Raw genomic sequence first — 20912 nt, forward strand, 5'->3', positions numbered from 1 at the left:
AATAATGAGCCACTTAGGCTCACAGAAATAGTATAAAATTGAAATATTTGTGAAAATACATAGTAAAAACACAATTCTCTTGTTTTTAAAAACAAAAAAAAGACTAAGAGAGAAGGTAACAAGTTTACTGATCATTAGATTCCTTAAGTCAAGTAATGACTTAAGGAAAAAAAAATTGATAAAAAAATGCTTTATAGGTAATTTATAATAAAATGTTGTAGTGGAAATATGCTTGTTAATTATCAAGTTTACATTATTGATGTAAATTATCAAATTTAAATAACGAGTTTGGCGTGTTAGAATATCATATTGGGGATAAATTTAAAAAGGGTGGATAAAATAAACACTGGAGTTATTTAACACGTGCCTAGTTTATTATTTATTATTTCTAAAATACAATTACATTTTTATAGACAAGGAAATAATGTAGTTTCTCATGATTTGAACAAAACATCAAGTATCTAGAAGTTAGGTGGAATGGAGAGTACTATTATAATCTAAACGATAATTGATTTTGTTTACTAAGTATTTTTAAGGAATTTTGTAACAATTCATAGATCTTTAGTAATGGTACGAAAGACAAGTGGTTATACTATATATTATCAACTGTAACAGTGTCAACGATTGAGTTAAACATTTATGTAACAGTCCAGTCGCTTGTTATTCGAAATAAACAACCTCACCACAATTATCTTACAAATTTAGTAATCATATCTTTAGTTTTGAAGTTAAAAATAGATGAATTCAAGATGGCGGTTAATGTAACAGAATTGATTTCTGTATTTAATGAAAACAATTTTAGCGATTTCTGTGGTAGCGACCAGGCTAAGAATGCAATTATGTAGCTTGCAAAATTATGATTATATTTATTCATGTAAAAGTGTACCGCATGAAACGCAGTATAAAATCGATCCAGCATCTTGTTAGGTTAGTAGTAATTTAGAAGAACAGAGAGTAAGTATAATTTTATCATTATGTTTTCCTTTATTACTCATTACGAAGCTCCTACGAACCTCTCCTTCACATTGGAGACAATTACGACAAAAGAAACACCTATTTACAGAAACGTTAACATCAAAATTAAATAAAATCAATTTATAAAATACAATAAATAGTTAGATAACCTTATAAAAAGGGATAAAAATAAATTATGTATACAAATCTGACAGGCCACTATTATATTGGCAGATGAATCTCCATAATATACATACACATTTTACAAATGAAAATAAAAACATTCAATTAAAGAGAAACATCCTTAAATACCCATGTATAAGTTGTTTGGTAGATAAAAATGAATTATGTACATTAAATATTATCATTATTTATTTATTAGCTTACTCAGTGAGAGATAGAGATATTAAAATGTATGAAATAATTTATGGTCTCCATAATTATTTTATAACCAACAGGCCACAATCTTAAGATTTAATTATTATTTTTAATAAACTTTTAATACTTCAACATTTTTGACAGAAATTACATCACTTGTGCAAAATTCCGAATTAAATAAAGTGTCATCTTTGTAAATTAAAAACGATTTATTGATTGAAACCGAATATCTAGATGATAACATATAATACTTATAAGACTTGACCTTTTGACACTTCTTTGTAGGATTTAAAGATAAATTACTTTTCATACTATTTAATTTTGCGAAAAATAAATATATTTTCTAACCTAAATAGTTTTAAACCTTCTACATTTTGTTGATTTCACAAACAAGGCTGCGTATAAATATAAAAGCGAATGATTGTATCAAATAGAATGTCAATTTTTAAAATCAATTTAATAATAACACGGAAAACACATTGCCAATAAATACAAAATCTTGTTCAAAATGCTAATTGCTTCTCTTGTTACAATAGTGGCTGTTATAAGTATCCATAAAAATAAAACAATTACAGTACCTTAAGAGAGTTTCTTGAGACAGGTACAAAAACATTTACTTTTTCCACCAACCTGCCAACAGATATTCAAATCAAGAACTGATAGAATAAAATATACAGTTGACTCATAGCTCATACAAAGCACATACAATATATTAAAACACTACACTGCCACCGACTGCCAACTATAGTATTTTGAGATGAATATAATTTGTAACATCGCGCTTATACATACATATGTAGCTTCAATAGCGGATCACCCAATGTTTCAAATACAGTCCGATAAAAATAAAAGAATATATCACATTATCATTAATCTGCCATTTGTTTACCAATACTCGGATAACACATTAATTCCTCACCTAGATCACATTTTAATGGTATAAAATTACTTAAAAATGAAAATATATTAGAGACTAGAGCTTAGACTTGTCGCCCTTTCAGTGAATTCGATGAGGGTAATGTTTAGCATAATATGACCATCACAACAAAGTCACTATTGTTTCATTCACTGTTCATTGTGAGGAAGGGTTCACTGCTTACTTCTACAGCGTATCTGACATAACATTCATACAAACACGCAAGGTTTGTTGTAGCGCACGTTTCACTTTTTAATAAATATTGTCGGATATAATATCATTTCAAGCAATATCTAAAATGTTACGCACTGGCAAAATTAAAAGGGATTTTTAAATGAGTCCGAAGGGTCTCATTTAAAAATCCCAGTTTCAAATATCTGTCTCTGAAATGAAACACTCTCCGTCTTCGGACCAACTGACTTCCATCGGAGTGGTGGAGAGACTCTGGCCCATGGTCTCCGCCATCTTCCTGAGCACGGGATCCGCCGGTCGCTCTCCGGCGCCATTCATTTCCGGATACTTGTCGGATTCGGACAGACTTTCACTATCACTGGGACTATGCGATCTGTCATCTAACGACGAATCGTCTTCCGAATTGGCGCCCGATATCAGAGCTTCACCCGCTGATTCCTTCGGAACTGTATCGCATTCCTGCAGAAGCGCTAAGTCCGAATTCGTCACAAGAGACTCGTGGCCATAGTCTATGAGTGTCATTATATTTTCCGGGCAAACATTTACTTCCTTGTGGAGAGAAGAGGAACGACGAGTGGGACTACTCGGTTTAATTTCATGTGACAAAGAAGAAGCTCGCGGGCGAGTTGCTGGTAGATTTTTTGAGAGGCGGGTCCTCTCCGAGGATCGTCGACCTTTGACAGGAGTACTGGAGCAAGAGGGCTTTGCATTATCCTTATTTTCAATGGAATTAGACCGGAAGAGTTTGCAGTGGGCTCCTCCGCGCCCGGTAGACTCTAAGCTGGAAGCTGAATTAGATTGACACAAGGAATTTGAAGTGGATATGGAAGATCCTTTTGCCGGTGGAAGTTGTCTCTTTAGAGCCTCCCTGACAGGATGATGAGGAGAGATGGATGACCTGAAGGAGTTAGCTCTCTTGACGATTCGTGACACAGTTTCTTCCGGGGCTTCATCGATCTCTAATATCCAAGATACGGATTCACTTTTTTCTACAACTCCTTTAATCTTTGGTGAGTTTGGAGGAGAATCCAAGAAATAGTCGACAGACCGGTTCTTTTCGGAAATTATCGCCCTTTCGTCCGAGGAGTCGGAGCGTGCGGAGCGCCTCGGAGAATGTAGATCACCACTCGTACCCCTCTCTTGGCAGCTGGTAGAGCGAAGGTATTTCTCATTGAAGCTAGCTGTGGTCCGAAGAGAGCCCCGAATAAAGGTTTCTGGGAATGTATGATTTAGACGTTCGTGTTCAGATTGGGCTAGAAGTGTGGCGACCTCAGTGTTATGTTTTAGTTTATATTGCAGTTGTTCATTGTGTAATGCTAGACGCTCTTTCTGGGCCAATAGCTGGGTGTGTGCTTCCTGGAGTTGTTTATGCTGTTGCATTATTTTCCTAGAATGAAATAATTACATATGTAAATTAATGGTTTCTTTATATTTCTAGTTCTTAAGCGAAAAAAACATTGTTTTTAACAATTAAAAAAGGATTACATATTTATTAATTTAAGGATCATTCGGTTATAACAAATGTTGTTTTTTGATACTGTTTTAATGTTTGAAAATGTGGAAACTAACGCTTCTTGGTCTATTTTGTATTGCACTTGTCCCCGAAGGTAGTCGGCTATGTTCTTCTGGTAGGCAGCTTGCTGTAGAGCCTCGGGCAGTGCAGCGGCAGCTTGCTCCAGGTGACCTCCTCGCTTCCTGATCTCCGCCAGTTCAGCCATCTTCAACTCCAGCACTGACTTCAGGGATGATACCTCGGCTGCTAGCGTCAACTCCTGCTAACAAACAAAATTAAATGAATTTTAAATTAAAACCAACAAAGAAACATTAAAATCTCATTTTTTATCAAGGTAATAAGATATGGTATATTCAAAAAGGTATCAAGATATGGGAAAGCAATTAGTTATATTTGTACCTACTCAGGATGTCAATATTGCCGAAAAATAATTAGTATTTGTTATTTACCAAATACAAGCGAAATTAAATTTTTATTTACTGATATGGGGTTACATATAATAAAATAACAACTTTATAGATTTTCCGCATAAATTTTATTTGACCAGCGACCGGGTTTTGTAGTAACCGACATCATCAGATTGGTGATGATGTCTGATGATGATGATAAACTCAAACCAGTCTGATGATTTTGGTTACGACGAAATCTAGTAGCTGGTAAAGAAAAAATTTGTGAAAAAAAATATAAACTTGTTATTTTATTATATAAAATGCAGTTCCAACAAGAAATGTCAGTACAAAACTTAAATCTTATATAGGATTACCTCGTTGAAATAATGTGATGATTGAAATATAAAAATAAAGCAGTTGTATAATTATAATATAATTTTTGAGAACATTATTCTACAGTTTTTATTCATATTTAATAAGGTCCATATGATGATGTACTATTATGGTCACAAATTAATAAATTTTGTATATTAAAAGCATTGATAACTTTGTGGTATGGTAAAAAAAAACACATTAATAACCTCAATCCAGGACCAGTACCAACATCCTCAAGAAATGATGATGAGGAAAGTGGAGGGCAGAGGAAGTATATGCAGGAAGACCAAGTCCTAACTTCGCAAAATATGAAAGTGGATTGGAATTCAACATACTGATAAGATATTTTTACCCTGGTAAGAAAATGTTCAAGATATTCCAGTATGGCGGCCGACCTTCAGCAATTACAGAGGCACCAGAAGAAAAAGAAGAAACCAAATTCTCATATCGTGGTCGTACAGGAGAAAGTGACCAACTAACAAAATGTAAAATGTTCAGGAGGGCCATTTGACCGTTTTTACACTTTTGTCATCAATGCAGTTAGTGATTTTTAACAAGTCAATATATTATACTTTCAAGTTTAAAATCACTTTGGTATTTTTTCCAGATCAACATTAAGTTAGTAAGATGTCAAATAGTCAATAATCACATTTTAGAAAAAAAAATGCACTTGGTCATTTTCTCCTGTATGAGGACGATATCATTGACAATATTATAAGTGTATATCAAACCTTTCCATTCTGGTGCGTGTCTTTGATCTTCCGTATCTGCTCTTTGGCCTTTTGCAGTTCGCGTTCTAATGCAACACGATGGGCCTCTCGCTGCTCCGACTTCTTGTTTCTTTCAGACAAGGCCTCTCGACACGCCTCAAGGTCCTTGCGCAGTTGCACCAGGGAAACCTGTTGGGAAAACAAACAAATCGTCAAAACAGAAACAGAATAATAGAGCAAATAGAAACATGGGAACTCTTTTCAATACCATAGATACATTTATAAAAAAATACAGCTGATTTAAAAAAAAAAATTTGGATCGGACATTTAAAAATATGATACAATATGACTGCGTTGCTAGCATATTGCGATAAATAAGAACAATATAATTTGAATATCTTAGTGTGGGGCTGAGCAGATCAAAAGGCACATAGTGCGGGACTGCCGGCTCAAAGGGTTTGGTTGTGACCTTTGGGATATCCATGAGGCGACCCCGGAGGGGGTGGACTGGCTGACAAGACTCAAGCCAAGACTCTAATTTCATAAGCACAACCCATATGGGGAAGAAGAAGCCGGAGCCACAAGAAAAGTAAGTAAGAACAGCATTGCTGAATTCCCAGTTATTTAAAGCTTTTATTTTAGCCAGAATAAAATACTCGCTATTAAACTTAGTTGAATTTACTTTTAAAACTATATAAATTTGACATTTCAAACTACTAAGTGTGTTTTGCCAGTTCATAGAATGTTGAAAACTTTACGATACTACATAAAGTCAAAATTGATAGTTTTTCCAGTTAACTTTTTTTACCCACGATATGTGATTTCTTTTCATAAAATATGCAATATTAAGGATTTTAAAAAAAAGGTGCTGTTATTGTTTTTTTACTGGAAATTATTGAGTGGCTTTATAACAATAGTAATATATTAATAGAAATACAATTTGTAAATTTAAGTTTGTTTATTTGAGCAATAAGAATCTTTGCTATTTATTGAGCATCACCAAACTGTCTCGTGTGAAGTTTTTAAGAAGTATTATTAAAATAAAGTATATTCAAAATTATGCATGTAAGAAAACCCCGGGGGGAGTTGTGTGGTTTTTTCCTGGACATTAAATTTTACACGGAATTTTGTAAAAAAAATGTTTTGTAAATATTAAGTCATAGTTGATAGAACACACCTTGAGGTTTTTAAGATCGTCGGAGATAGCTTCATTATCTTGAAGCGCCGCGCGATACTTCTTCTCCGCTTCGTCCGTTACCAGCGTAATGGTGGCGTTGTAATGTGCTTCCTTAGTCTGCAACTCGGACTCCAGCTCTGCTATCTTGTTGAGACATTGTCCAACTGCAATTCAAAGAAGAGTAACAACCATTACAGAAAATGAAATAGCATTCACAGAAAATGTAAAAAAAAAACGAAAAATATGTTTTTAGGCGCATCTCAAGTATGTGAATATAATCCAGGATTCGGATCTTACACACAAATAAAAGAATCTCCACTTAATAAAAGCTTTCCTCGATCCAACATAGATGACTGTTGTAAACTCATATGCACTGCGTCACGAGATTGATCAATATATCTAGGAGTTATAAAAATTTGATTAGAGTGGTTTTTTATTCAATCATGGGTAAAATTTATGAATGATACATGTGTGTAAAGCAATCACTTAACCAGCCTAAAAGAGGTTGTACGCCCTGTAAATACCCAGACTTCCATATCCTTCTTCATCCATATTGAGATGTTGAAAATATACACATGATGTTTTTGTTATTCTAATCTGCAGAATTTTAGGTGGTATCATAAAAAAAATTGTCAAGGACATTAGTACCATAAGCTAGGACACAAAATGCTGAACCCTCTTCTAGTAAAACGGAAGGTCTGTTAATTACAGTCAACAGTCCGGCTTCTCATGAGGAGTTTTACGTGATTTCCTCCCAGCATTGAGCAAATGCTGAGAAGTTCGTGATCGGCTCTCACTAGTTTATCCCTCCTGATCTCAACACAGATTTAAATAAAATATCTTTATTTAGTTAGAAGAAACAAAAATCCACTTAATTTTGTATAAACTTTGTTATTAAAGAGCACATTCTATGGACATAATTTCTTTGTTGGGTAATAAATCCAAAATTAAACACGGTTATTGGATTGAATTCTACTTTCTTTACATATTTGATATGTGACACGTTTTGTCTTATTAAGACATTATCAAAGACGTTTGATAATGTCTTAATAAAACGAAATGCGTCACATATCATATATGTAAAGCAAGTAGAATTCAACCAAATAACCGTGTTTAATTTTGGATATATTACCCAACAATTCAATATGGAATTGTCTGCAGTTACAATAAATAATTTCTTTGGCCACGTTGCGCGTGGCAACAAGGATAGTCTGGAACGACTGGTTGTGATCAGTAGCCTGGAGGGGAAAGAGAGGGAAAGGAAGATCCCTACATGATGGACCGATCAAATTAAGGCAGCAGCAGGCACCTCGGTGGTTGGAGCGCTACATGCAGCGCAGTCAAGGGATAACTGGATAAGAGTCATCGCTTCCATAAGGGTCATAACCCTCAGCAATAAAGAATAAGACGGAGAAGAAGAATAAGCAAGGTAATTAATGCAATTCCCATCCAAGGAAAAAAAAATCTGCAGAATATGTTTTTATTATAGGATATGGGAATTCACTCACCGACTTGATGATCCGTATTCTGTGCTGTGACAGCCCTCTCTAGTTGGGAGGTGACATCTCCAAGTTGGGCTTTGGTCTGGGCGACTCGAGCACGCCATCTCGGGGCATTCAAGGCGTCCAACTGAACAAAAAAATTTCGTAAAACAAACATTCATTTTCAACTTTTTGATTTTTTGTTTTTAGTTAAATTCAAATATTTGTAGTTTATATTAGGACTTTTAATCTAATTTTATCTGTGATATCTACTGTATTCTTGCCAGTGCCCTTTTATTATAACCTAAAATAAAATATTTACCCACACACAGGCAATGCCTTTTGCGGGATCTTTTTTATATTAATTACTTATATATCATAGTCACACAGGAGAAAGTGACCAAGTGCATTTTTAACAAAAACGAGATCATTGACTGTTTGATATCTTACATGCTTAATATTACCCTGAAAAACATCCCAAAGGATTTTAAACTTGTAAGTATAAAATATTGACTTGGTAAAAATGACTAACTGCATTGATGTTTATTTTCTTGCCAAGCAAAAGTGACTTAAATGCCCTCCCTGAATATTTTACGTTTTGTTAGTTAGTCACTTTCTCCTGTACGACTACGATATATATTTTTTGTATTTGTAATTATAATATATTGTGAAATGTAATTCGATTGCTCGACTAAACTTTATAATTCTTTTCCACCTCCATAGTGTAATAGTAAGAACGCTCAGCTACAGTACTAGAGGTCCCGGGTTCGTTTCCCAGGAAGGGTGGGTCAAATAAATACAAGTGATTTTTCCCTGTAATATTTATTCAATATTATCCTGGACTGGTATCTGAAGCAGAGGGCTGATCACCTTCAAATGTTAACGATCAAGATAATACTGCGTTCAAATGATGCAGTGTCCTATGCACCACAGGGTGCGGATAAGGGTTTGAAGAATAATAAACTTTATTATTAACAAACAGTTATTTCATTTAATGTGCATTCACATAGGGCCATACCATAATGCATAAGTCAGATTGGTGAAACTTTAAACTACAAAAACTGAAACCGATAACATTTTAGAAAAAGGTTTCAAGCCGAGCAAAAAAAAATACAATTATAATAATCGATGAAAAAACTTTACATAATTTTACGTTATACCTAAGTAATCAATGGTGCAAGCCAATCAATGCGTGTGATAATGCATTGTTGCAATGCCACCTTGAACGTTGATTACAAGAAAAAATATCAAGGTAGAGAAAATGCCAATGCGATTGGGATTCGAACCAGTGATTTTATATCGATTGTAATAAAGGAAGGATTGAAGGAATAAAAAATAATAAAAATAAATCATCAAAGCATTTACCATTTTCGCCGTCAACTATATTTATTAAAAACTTAATTACATTTTAAATAAAATGATAAAAATGATATTCAAAAACAACAAATGTCTCAAAAATCATAAATTAAAATATGACATGTATTTCAAATTCTTTTATTTAGACATTTGATTCTTGTTTTTAGAATGCAAATACTATTGAGATGCATAGGTACTTGATTTTACATGATCAAAATAAATCGATATGTACTATAAAAAAAAAGATTTCCAAGTAAATATAAAATACAGTTTATCGTAAAGTAACATTAACTTTTTTCATCCTCGAACTCATAACTCATTGTTGACATCATTCTTAAATTTACAAGTCGTAAAATTAACAAAAAAGTTTTCTAATACAAGTAAAAAAAAATGCTTTATAAAAGTCATTTACATAAAAATGAAAATGGTATTTTCTGGCGTTTCTCATGTGTGTGATTATAATCCAGGATTTGGACCTCACATACTAATATAAGAGTTTCTGCTTAGTAAAAAGCTTCTTTACATCTCACCAATAGATGTCTCTAGTGAAGTTCTAGTGATTCAAGAACAAGGTTTCTAAATTGGTTCATATATAAAGAACTTCCAAGAATTTGAGTAGTGTGGTTGTCAATAATGGGTAGAATTGGTGAATGTTACACGTGTGTAAAGTGATCACTTAAACCAGCCGATGACGGTCGTCAGCCCCGTAAATGCCCAGACTTCCATATTCTTCTTCATCTTTGATGAGATGTCAAAAAATAATATGGCTAGTAAATTCATTAAAAGCTGGAAAAAAGTCGCCTGATATTGATTCCCTCGGTCTTCTTCTGCCTTTATTACCAACGACATTCGCCTCATAAATTTGTTTTACTCTTCACCCATTTGATTCACATGCAAAACTATCTCAATACACCTATACTTACATATTGTACATATATGTATATTTATCAATGTATGTTTCTATATGTATATGTTCGTATATATTTTGAAGAAATAAACGATTTTATTAGAAAAAAATTGTATCCATATAAATTTCGATAATACTGCTAAGAAAGGTATTAATTTTAATGTAACCAAAATAAAAATCGTTTGCTCTAGTTTAGCCGTAAGTAAAAACGAAGAGAAATGTAGATTTTATGGTAACTCAATTGCCGACACAGTTTCCTATATTTAGTAGACGATGTATCCATTATGATATGGAGTGCCCTATAAAATTTCATAACATTTCCAGTCTGAAGTATTTTATTTTCCAACAGAATGAAACCTGAGCATAAATAATGAGGCCTTACATTTTCAGACGATTCTCGGTAAATTACAACTGAAAAATAGCTACGGGTTGATAAGAAACGTAAGCAAATATCGATTCGGAGAAATGTAACGCAATTAGTTTTCGTCATAGAGAACACATTTTTTGCAGCTACAATCTTTACAAATAAAAATGTTCGTTTGTTAAAAATGTTGAATCTCCTAAAGCTGTTCACCAATTGATTTGAAATTTTAGGGGCGTATTTTATTTATCTATATAAATAAAAATGCAAATGTCCGTTTGTTCAAAATTGTAATTCGTTGATTGGTTTGAAATTTTGACACACTTTTGCAACGGATACGCGCGTGTTTTATCTATTTATATAAAAAAATGTAACAAACGAATGTTTTTTCACCGCCATGGAAGCGCCATCTGTTGAAAGTATCAGCAACACACGAAATACTTACTAAACATTGCTCATTGTGGACACACATTTTTTGCAATCCTTTCATTACGTATTTTTTTATGTATATACAAATACAAACATTTGTTCCAAAAATCATACTATTGGCTTTTGTATATTTCTATGAATTTTACTAATATTTTGTATGTTACGCTGTTTAATTAAAAAAAATAATTATTCACAATCTTTATGGAAATGATTTGACGGAAATTCTAATTATTATTTAACCTTGTACTTCTCATAAAAGAGAATAAATCGTGTGTTTTGAGATTTTGACTAGCATAAACTGAAGTTACGAAAATTCACTTTTATTTTTAAAAACATATATATTGTGTATTATGGGAAGATAATGCCTGGATTCGAATTTTAAGAGCACCATCAAACTATTTTGTCTTAAATTTATGTATTTTTAAATTATTTTAATATCTTACAAGCGAGTTTAAAAAAAATATATTCATAGTTAATTTTTTGTAATTCATAATTAACAAACAAACTTTATTATTACCTTGTTATACCGCATTTCAATTACAAATTAATCACATGAGATAGATTTACGTTTAGTAAAAATACAAATGTTCAAACTGGGACAAATTTATAGCGTAAATTGTAGCACATATATGGTCAGTAAAATAAAGCCTATACTGACGGGAGTCTGAGTTGAACTGATTGTGAAATGCCGCGAAAGCCGGCTACAACTGGAAAGCTTTAGCCATAAAAACCCATTCGTGTACAGTCATGGTTTACTTAAAAGAGGTGGGAAGAAATGGTTCGTGGGGGTGTTAGTTGGGTGTACGAGGTGAAGGGATGGCGACCAGAGGGTGTTAGACTCATATTCCATGGAATTTGATAACATTTTTGATTACCAAACTTCTAAGAACTTCGTTTTATAAACGTAATTTATTTTGCGGCAAAAAATAATTCGCAGATATGGAATGATGTAATAATTATGAAGCAAAGTATTATATATGAATAGGCACCGTTCTCATTAAAACGTTACTTTTCATTATTTCACATCAACAATTGTATTTATCATGATAAAGAGACGATTTATATGCTCTGGGCTTTATACACTATAATCTAGTTTAGATCGGAAAAAATAGCGAGGTTAGGTACAAAAAAATTTGCGAGGCACAGTTCCGGTAAGTTTCTTAGGATATTTCATGACCCAATAAAATTGCGAACGAGACAGGAAATTATTATTAAAAATTCTAATATTTTTCACAAAAGATTCATAAAATACTAATTCGAAAGTTTTGAATATATAATATTAAATTTATTGTCAAATAAACAACTCTTTTAATTTCTTAGTTTCTAATTCATCCGGGCGCGAGGCCCTGTGCGGGCGCGCTTGTCGCACACCCTTAAATACAGCGCTAGTCCTGGAAGGGTTATACTTGCTCGCCCTTTTGACTACTCTTCTCCGCGGGTCGGTAGTGTACCTTCCATACATAGAAAAACTATGTACTACACAAGACCTTCTATACATAGAAAAACCATGTACTCAGTAGTAGGTTATGCAACTCACTTGGTATACGAGGTAGTGCACCAGTACAGCGAGAGCTTCCACCCCTCGGCTGGGCGGAGGCTGCGCTACCGGGGCGGGGGCGGGCGGGGTTGGGGGCACCACGACCAGGGGCGGAGCCTTCGGACTTGCCGGCCGGGGGTGGTCTGAAAAAACAAATTATTTTATTACGAATAATTTTATTAACGGAATTTTCCTCTCTCATAATAATAATAACAATTTGGATTATTATTATTATGTGAGAGAAACTATAATACTTTCTTTATATATTTATTTTATTTTTATTTATTCGGGAATTGTACAGTTTACATATAAAAAAAAGATATAATAAACAATAGTTAAATTAGCAAAAATAGTTACGTTAAAAAAAAAGCCAGTTAAACAATCCATATTTATGTTATAAAACTATTAAAGAACATTTAGAGATTTTAAAAAAAGGGTATGATATAAAATAATAGATTTAGCAGGAAGGAGAAGGAAAGGAGAGGAATTAATGAGGGTGGTTAAAGGATTTTTTTTTCTAGGTGTAATAATAATAATAATTTAGATAATTTGTATAGCGCCATTTTTGTAAAATACTACCTCAAGGGCGCTAATTAAGACTGGGATAATAATAATAGTAGGATGATGATGATAATGATACACACAAATTTAATATAAAACGTCGTCAATCGATCTTGGGACGTCGAGTGGGCCTGGAGTGAGTCTGGAGCGGGGAAAAGACGAGCCGACAAATCGTAACGCCTTACAAATAATGGAATGGTATGGAAGAGGCAATGGAAGAAGAATGCTGAAGAAGTAGATTACAAAAAAATATTCAATATGTAACTAAATAGTGTAGTGATTGGTGCGATAAGCATCAAATGAACGAATCTAAGAACCGAATTACGTAACGATTTCTTTTAAAAAGGTCCTTATTTAATTGTATTTTTTTGTTGTTGTTGTTCAAAACTTGATTGACCATGTTTATTTCAAATGTGTTTTTTATTTATTTTATATAATAACAAGAGTTTTTTTAAATAATTTAATTCGTTTTCTAGACTTGTACTTTACAATCTTAAAATTAATAACGCTGTTCTCTCCAATAAAGAGACTAAGCTCTTGTGCTTGGAGAGGGACTTACATCTTTTATTTAGTGTTTATGTTTGTGGGTGATGTAATCTATTTTTATTATAATTATATTTATCATGTTTTTTTCTTGGATTAACATGTCGCTCACTCCTTTCAAGAACGTCATAAATCAAAAATCGTCAATTTTCAGTTGTGCATGTTTTCGGAATGCCCATAAAATGTACTATATGTCAGCAAAAGACACATATTTTTAACTTAATATTTACCCGCTACAGGGCAGAAAGTGTTATTTTTGCATTTTGGAGAAAATGTATATTTTAATTTTTTTTTTAACTTTACTAAATATTTTTTAAATGGAGAAAAAACCATCAGATTTTACCTAAAAAGATCTGTTGTACAGTAAAAAGTTTGATAAGTGGCTTGATATTTATTTTTAATACATTGTGTTATATTTTTAAACTTTAAAAACGTTCTCCTGAAAAATTAAGTTTTTTGATTTATGACGTTCTTGAAAGGAGTGAGCGATGTATATAATTCATTAATTTTTGAAAGCATTTTATTGTCTTTTTTTAATATCTGTAGGAAGGTTATTGAAGTACTTGGTCCCCAAATATTTAAAGTCATGTTGAAATGGTCTGGTATTGCATTTTGGTATTGTAAAGTCATTTTGGTATCTCAAAGATGAACTTTTCTTCAGATTTAAGTATGTATACATATTAAAATCATATTTCAAAGTGAATGTCCAATGATGCCGATAAATAAGGATATGGGAGGGACTTTTGTTTGGTGACAAAGTCAAACATGATTTACATTTCCTCAGTCAATATATAGCATAGTACTTGTGTTTGAGAGAGTATAAACGGAAAACAGACATAAATAAAAATATGAGTAACTCTTCAGAAGTTTAATAATAAAGATTCTGGTTCACATGCGCCAGTTTGTGGAGTGGGCGGTATCCCAATATACTCCGCGTTGCTCCATTCCCAACGAGCTATTATTATCCGTGTTACCTACACTGATAGAAAAAAATAAAAGCTACCTGGACGGAAAAATTGCGGAAATGCAGCTGCGAATGAAAAATAAATACAAATTGATAAAATCATATCAACATAGATGAAGAAGAATATGGTTCAATAAAATATGATCACTTAAACCAGCCTATGACGGCCGTAAGCCTTGTAAATACCTAGATATTCTTCATATTGTTCTTCATCTACATATGTTGAGATGTCATAAAATAATAATACACGGAGTTTGCAGAAGTAAATTGAGCAATTTTCAATTACGATATGATAATTTGACTATAAACATGGTTTCCTGCAAATCCTATCTGGATGAGCACGAATCCAGTGGGGGTAAAGAGAATTGGCGCCATAAGTCTGCATCTACTTTAATTAATCTGACAGAAAACAGAATGTTTTGTTCGTTAATAACCCGACCCAACATGGCGTACATAATGTATGCACTGTTATCTGACGTGACCAATAATTGTGTACCTATAATTTATGTACGAATTAATGGATCAACCACAGCAAACTTCATATATTGTTTGTTGTTGAACAAATTATTTAAAATATGAAAGGAAGGAAAACAACATGGATTTAAGTGGCAAATGATCACAGAATGATCCGAGTATGTAATAAAACTTAACAAACTGTTAAAAAATATATGCCTAATTTTATAAAAGTAGGTAACAAATAAATTTGTATTGTAAAGATAATAGAAAAAAAAGTTTTTATGTTTTTCATTTTATATATATTATTTCGTTTCCCTAATTTTTCCAACTAACTAACTAACTAACCATCACGCCGCTTCCCCGCAGGGGTAGGCAGAGAGAATAGAGCGCCACACCACTCTGTCCTTGCAAACATTCTTCGCCTCTTTCACGTTCATGCATCTCCTCATACATACCCGCCGATTGTTACGACTCCTAACCTGACCACTTTCAAGTATTTGGCATACCTGATCGTGCCATGTTTTTCTCGGTCTTCCTCTGCTTCTTTTTCCACTAACATTCGCCTCATAAATTTGTTTTACCGTTCTTTCGTCACTCATTCGTTCCACATGTCCAAACCATCTCAACACACCTTTCTTAATTTTATCGATAATGCTTATCTCAGCTTTGCATTCCTTCCTTATTTCACTATTCGCACATCTATCATACATCGTTTTGTCGCACATTCTTCTGAGAGATCGCATTGTTTATGTTTTAAATACATATAAAAATGATTTCGTATACCAAAGAATGATGAGAATTGAAATGTAAACAAAAATTAATGAATGAGTGTACTATATATATATCGTAATATATATTTACATAATATAATTAAGATCAGGCATTTTATGACACGCTGCAGTTGACTCCGTCACTGGCTTATCGGGATAAATTAGAATCATACGATTTTCTAAAAACCTAAACAAATGATCTGTTTTTTTTTTAAACTTTATAAAATAAAACATCTTTTTACCCATGTTCATGTTTAACCCTGCTGATGAAAGGTTCTTTTCGAAACCGGTTGGAGAAAAAAACTGCCAAAAAAAGTTGCTTTTATTTTATAAAGTTTATTAAATGTGGCACAAAGTATCTGCCAAAAACATTCAACATACGTTATTTGCTGACCGAACGTAAATATCGTTTAAATTACCCCTGTAACGATCAAATTTTTCGCGTTAATGAGAAGCATTAAAATATTATTAATCGTTCCTCGAAGATTAAAAAAATTTTGGGCCATTACAGCTGTGTTCCTCCTTCAGAAAAAAATAAATAAACAAGAATTATTATTACCATAAAGTCGCATCAGGTTTGACACGTTTCCCGCGAGTTTTGTCTGAAATATTGTCTAGCGGATTCAGCCCGGAAGCTTTGATCTGCCAACGGGGTCTTAAATAGGCCACACTTCCAGCCATAGAAAGATAATATACGACGTCGGGGTGAAGTCTACAGAACGAGATGACTTCATAGCGAAGAGAGTTTGTGCAAATCACAACATTACGCGCCAACTCGCTGGCAGCAGTTCAAGGGCACCAGAAATAGCTTTCCCCAGAGGCAGGATACGTCCGAAACGGAAACTAAACATCTACATACTTGTAATAGGTGCTTTCCCCGCTTCAGCGATACGACTTGTCACTCAACAATTATAATTGACTCACTTAGTTCCATTCAATGTCATGATATCGAGCCAATACAATTGAAGGCTTTGGGACAAAAACCACACATTTTTACAGGAGACTGAAAAAACAAGCATCTTTCCACAAAATTTTAAGTGTGTCCAAAACCTTGTTCACAAACCTGGATTTTTTTCCATTTAAGTTTTTTTTTACATTCTCAACATCTCAACATAGATGACGAAGTTGGGATGTCAAAATACAAACATCTTTGTTGATATATGTATATTATATAGAGTGTGTACGAAGTACGTTTTTATATGAAGAGAAATCGTGTTTTTTCTAAAAATTTATTTTTTACAGTTGTGTGTACATAATCAAAAACAAAGAAATCATTTTTTTTTAAATTGCTGTTTTTGGGACAGCCATAATATATATATATATATATATATATATATATATATATATATATATATATATATATATATATATATATATATATATATATATATATATATATATATATATATATATATATATATATATATATATATATATATATATATATATATATATATATATATATATATATATATATATATATATATATATATATATATATATATATATATATATATATATATATATATATATATATATATATATATATATATATATATATATATATATATATATATATATATATATATATATATATATATATATATATATATATATATATATATATATATATATATATATATATATATATATATATATATATATATATATATATATATATATATATATATATATATATATATATATATATATATATATATATATATATATATATATATATATATATATATATATATATATATATATATATATATCTATATATATATTTCTTTATAAACATTTTATAAGAAAATTACTGTTTTGATCTTAAATAAATAAATAATAATACTACTATGATATAATTTATTTAACTAATATATTATACATCAAAAGATCACCTATGATAATTTATATATACATTATCTGATAATTTGGCAACCTACGAAGAATGAGGATATTTTAAACGATTGTGAAGAAGCCAATTATACTAATCATTTAGATATTTGGATCACCTTTTATTTATTAAACGGTTGTTAGAACAATGAACGGAGTCAGGTATTTTTTGTATTTATTACGCTCGAAACCAATTATTTAAGACTTAGGTTAAATTCTTAAGGAAATGGGGTCAAATACAGCACACTAACATTATGCAGTACCAAGCTACCGTTTTACGTCGATCACAAGTCGATTTGCTATCCACCGTTATTCTTCCGTAGTTACTTTTGAGTAAACATTCAAATAACATTGTTAGTTTTTCAAATACAAAAAAATGGGGTTAATCGAAGTTTTTCGGATTTCGAATTCGAACGTAATTTTCAATAATACAAATATAAGGGAAAAGAGATTCGAGTTATTCTGGCTACATTACGATCAATCTATTAATATAATTATGATGGATATCACTATGCAAAATATAAATCGACCTCTTTTAATATAAACATTGAATGCAAAAATATAATAATTAGTTTGTTGTCACAAAACTGTTATCAGTACACAAAAATCTGAGCGATCAATAATAATCTGACTGGGATTCAGATTTAAGTAAAATAGTTCATTATCATTATCTTCTAAAAAATATACATTTAAATTAAGAAATATAAAGTAATCAAAATCTGTAGCAAAAATAATGGTTTTAATCTTTTTCATATCCCTATCGTTTTTTCGCGTTAAACTCTTCAATATTTAATAGCCGTTTTCAGTGTTTTTATCAAATATTTGACCTTGTTATGACAATTCCAGAAAAGGAAAATTACTCAATCTTCACTCCGTGTAATTAAGGTAGGCAGTAGAGGTAGGAAGTAAGGTAAGCTAGGTACTACTTACTAGGATAGGCAGTAGAGGTACGTAGTAAGGTAAGCTGGTACTACTTAGTAGATAGGGCAGGTATTGGTTGCATTTTTATATGTTGCACGGGTAAGTTAGGATAGCCACTGCTTTTCTGCATATTTGGAAGGCACGCCCCTGCCTAATATTTAAAAATTTATGGCCCAATGACAGATCGAAGATGCATGGTATAAAATGGATGGGTTTATTTTTTTTTACAAGGAAACGTTAATCGCTTTTGTAGAGTGGACATACATATTATATAAAAATAGGTAGAAACCTAAGTTAATTTATTCACGTGTTACAAGTATACCTTCATGTATTAGGTATCAAACTGGTAGTTCTTGGAATGCTTACTTGTACATTGCATGTGACTAAAAACGACTCTACACCAAATATGTACTTTGGCAGTATGCTCGATATGGCGTCACATCAAGGCTCCACTGGTCTTACTAAATAGGCTAAATACTTTATAAAAATGTCAGCAACAATTTTAAATGTGACAACACTGCACCAATATATTCCACCTTATTATATCGACTTGTCGCAGTCATGTACCGTAAATTATATTAAATACCATTAAACAATACAAATTTTTATGTAAATAAATAATAAGTGGTCTTAATACACATTTGGGACTATAACTTTGTTGCGTTAGCTGGTATCTTGAACAATGTAAACTTTCAACGTAGTGACTGAACTTACTGCTTCATACCAAATAACTGAGAAAATCGAAAATATTTATTTTAGACCATAAAATTATATTTTCCGGCGCTCGAAAATCAATTGATTTTCAGTTTGTTTATAAAATTAATTATTTGTTTCTGATTTATCTGCGTATACTCCCTATTATTCATTATACAGACATTACACTCTCCCTATGATACACTACAAAAAAATGAAGGTAGGGATCAGACCGAAAAACCTTTTGAAAAATAAACACAATTATACTAAATATAACAAAAAAGAATTTGTGCTATATTTGGTATAATTGTGTTCATATTTATACATTCATTGCATTTGTAATTACACCAAAATCTAGATATCATGGAGTTTCGCCTCCACTGTATTATAAAAATATATCTTATGAGAGTTTGCTTTACCATTAGCAATACAGTACCATAATACAGTATTGTAAAAATCACCAGATTAACATAAAATTAACTAGTCAAAATTATGTATGTACACGGATTGGCTAAAAAGCACTATGATTAAGTTTGTTTTAAAGCGTATTATTTGATTCATATTTATCTTTTGATAATAACATACTGTGCAATGTTTCTTTTTATACCCCAGATTACAACAGATTTTTGTTTATAAATCTATTTAAACCGTATAAATGTAATTCGTGGTTCCATAGATCTAATTGAAAAAAAAGTCGAGATCATCGTAATTTTCAATTTTAAATAAAATAATAAATTTCAAAGGCAATTAAGGCGTGGCGTGATTTCTCTAATAAATTATAACATAAGGAATAATTCATTAACTTTCTACGAAATCATAAGAAACATAATTTTTAGTTGGATGCTTTTTATATACATATATGTATGTATTTGTAGATATTTGCATTATTTACATATACATACAATACATCGTCTGACGCTTAGTTCGTGAAACTATACGGGATAATTATTAGAAAAAATCCTACTTAAATTTATCAAAATAAACGTAATTTTTTTCTACAATATAATTTTAAAAAAATCTGAATGATACCCTAAGATTTTTGCAGAGACTATTTATTTTTCCACATTTAGATATTACATATAAAATACATAATATTTTGCATACCCAAAGAACAAAAAATATAAGATAATGCATTGCCCATATAAAGTACTTCGTATGGAATAATTCCTCAATTCTGCAAATTGCTAACATTGTACATAGATAAGAGCCAGACATAAAATAATATAATGATAAAAAAACTCTCAAAAGATCATGAAAGCGTTACATATTAAATCATTAGCAATCGCGAACTAATGTGTCTGATCACATTGAGAAACTTGTTCCAGAATGAAAGTTATTTGCTGTAAAAAGTCATAAGGATTAATGCCCTCGAGTGTACCTTAAACAGGCCACAATAACAAGTGGTAACATGATGCAGGGCTGGGAAAATTACGGGC

The 20912-nt window shown here is 31.7% G+C and overlaps 1 protein-coding gene across 7 annotated transcripts in view; it reads right to left on the reverse strand.

Moving 5' to 3' along the window:
* Nucleotides 1–215: 215 nt before the first annotated feature.
* The window catches only part of LOC148303237 (uncharacterized), a 177912-nt gene continuing 157215 nt past the window's right edge, over nt 216–20912 (reverse strand). For 5 of the 7 annotated variants that reach the window (XM_088270282.1, XM_088270280.1, XM_088270284.1 and 2 more), the window contains exons 7-12: nt 12676–12818; nt 8113–8233; nt 6605–6768; nt 5449–5616; nt 4010–4215; nt 216–3827 (exon numbers count right to left, since the gene is read on the reverse strand). In XM_088270282.1, coding sequence (XP_088126408.1) covers nt 2618–3827; nt 4010–4215; nt 5449–5616; nt 6605–6768; nt 8113–8233; nt 12676–12818 — 2012 coding nt within the window. In that variant the 3' untranslated portion in view covers nt 216–2617. The remainder of the gene's footprint in view (nt 3828–4009; nt 4216–5448; nt 5617–6604; nt 6769–8112; nt 8234–12675; nt 12819–20912) is intronic. The other 2 variants (XM_088270287.1, XM_088270285.1) reach the window with 1 other exon arrangement.

The sequence above is a fragment of the Brachycentrus maculatus genome, unplaced genomic scaffold (genome assembly GCF_059751285.1).
Source record: "Brachycentrus maculatus isolate JH-2025_06_01 unplaced genomic scaffold, ASM5975128v1 h1tg000378l, whole genome shotgun sequence".
Taxonomy (NCBI): Eukaryota; Metazoa; Arthropoda; class Insecta; order Trichoptera; family Brachycentridae; genus Brachycentrus; species Brachycentrus maculatus.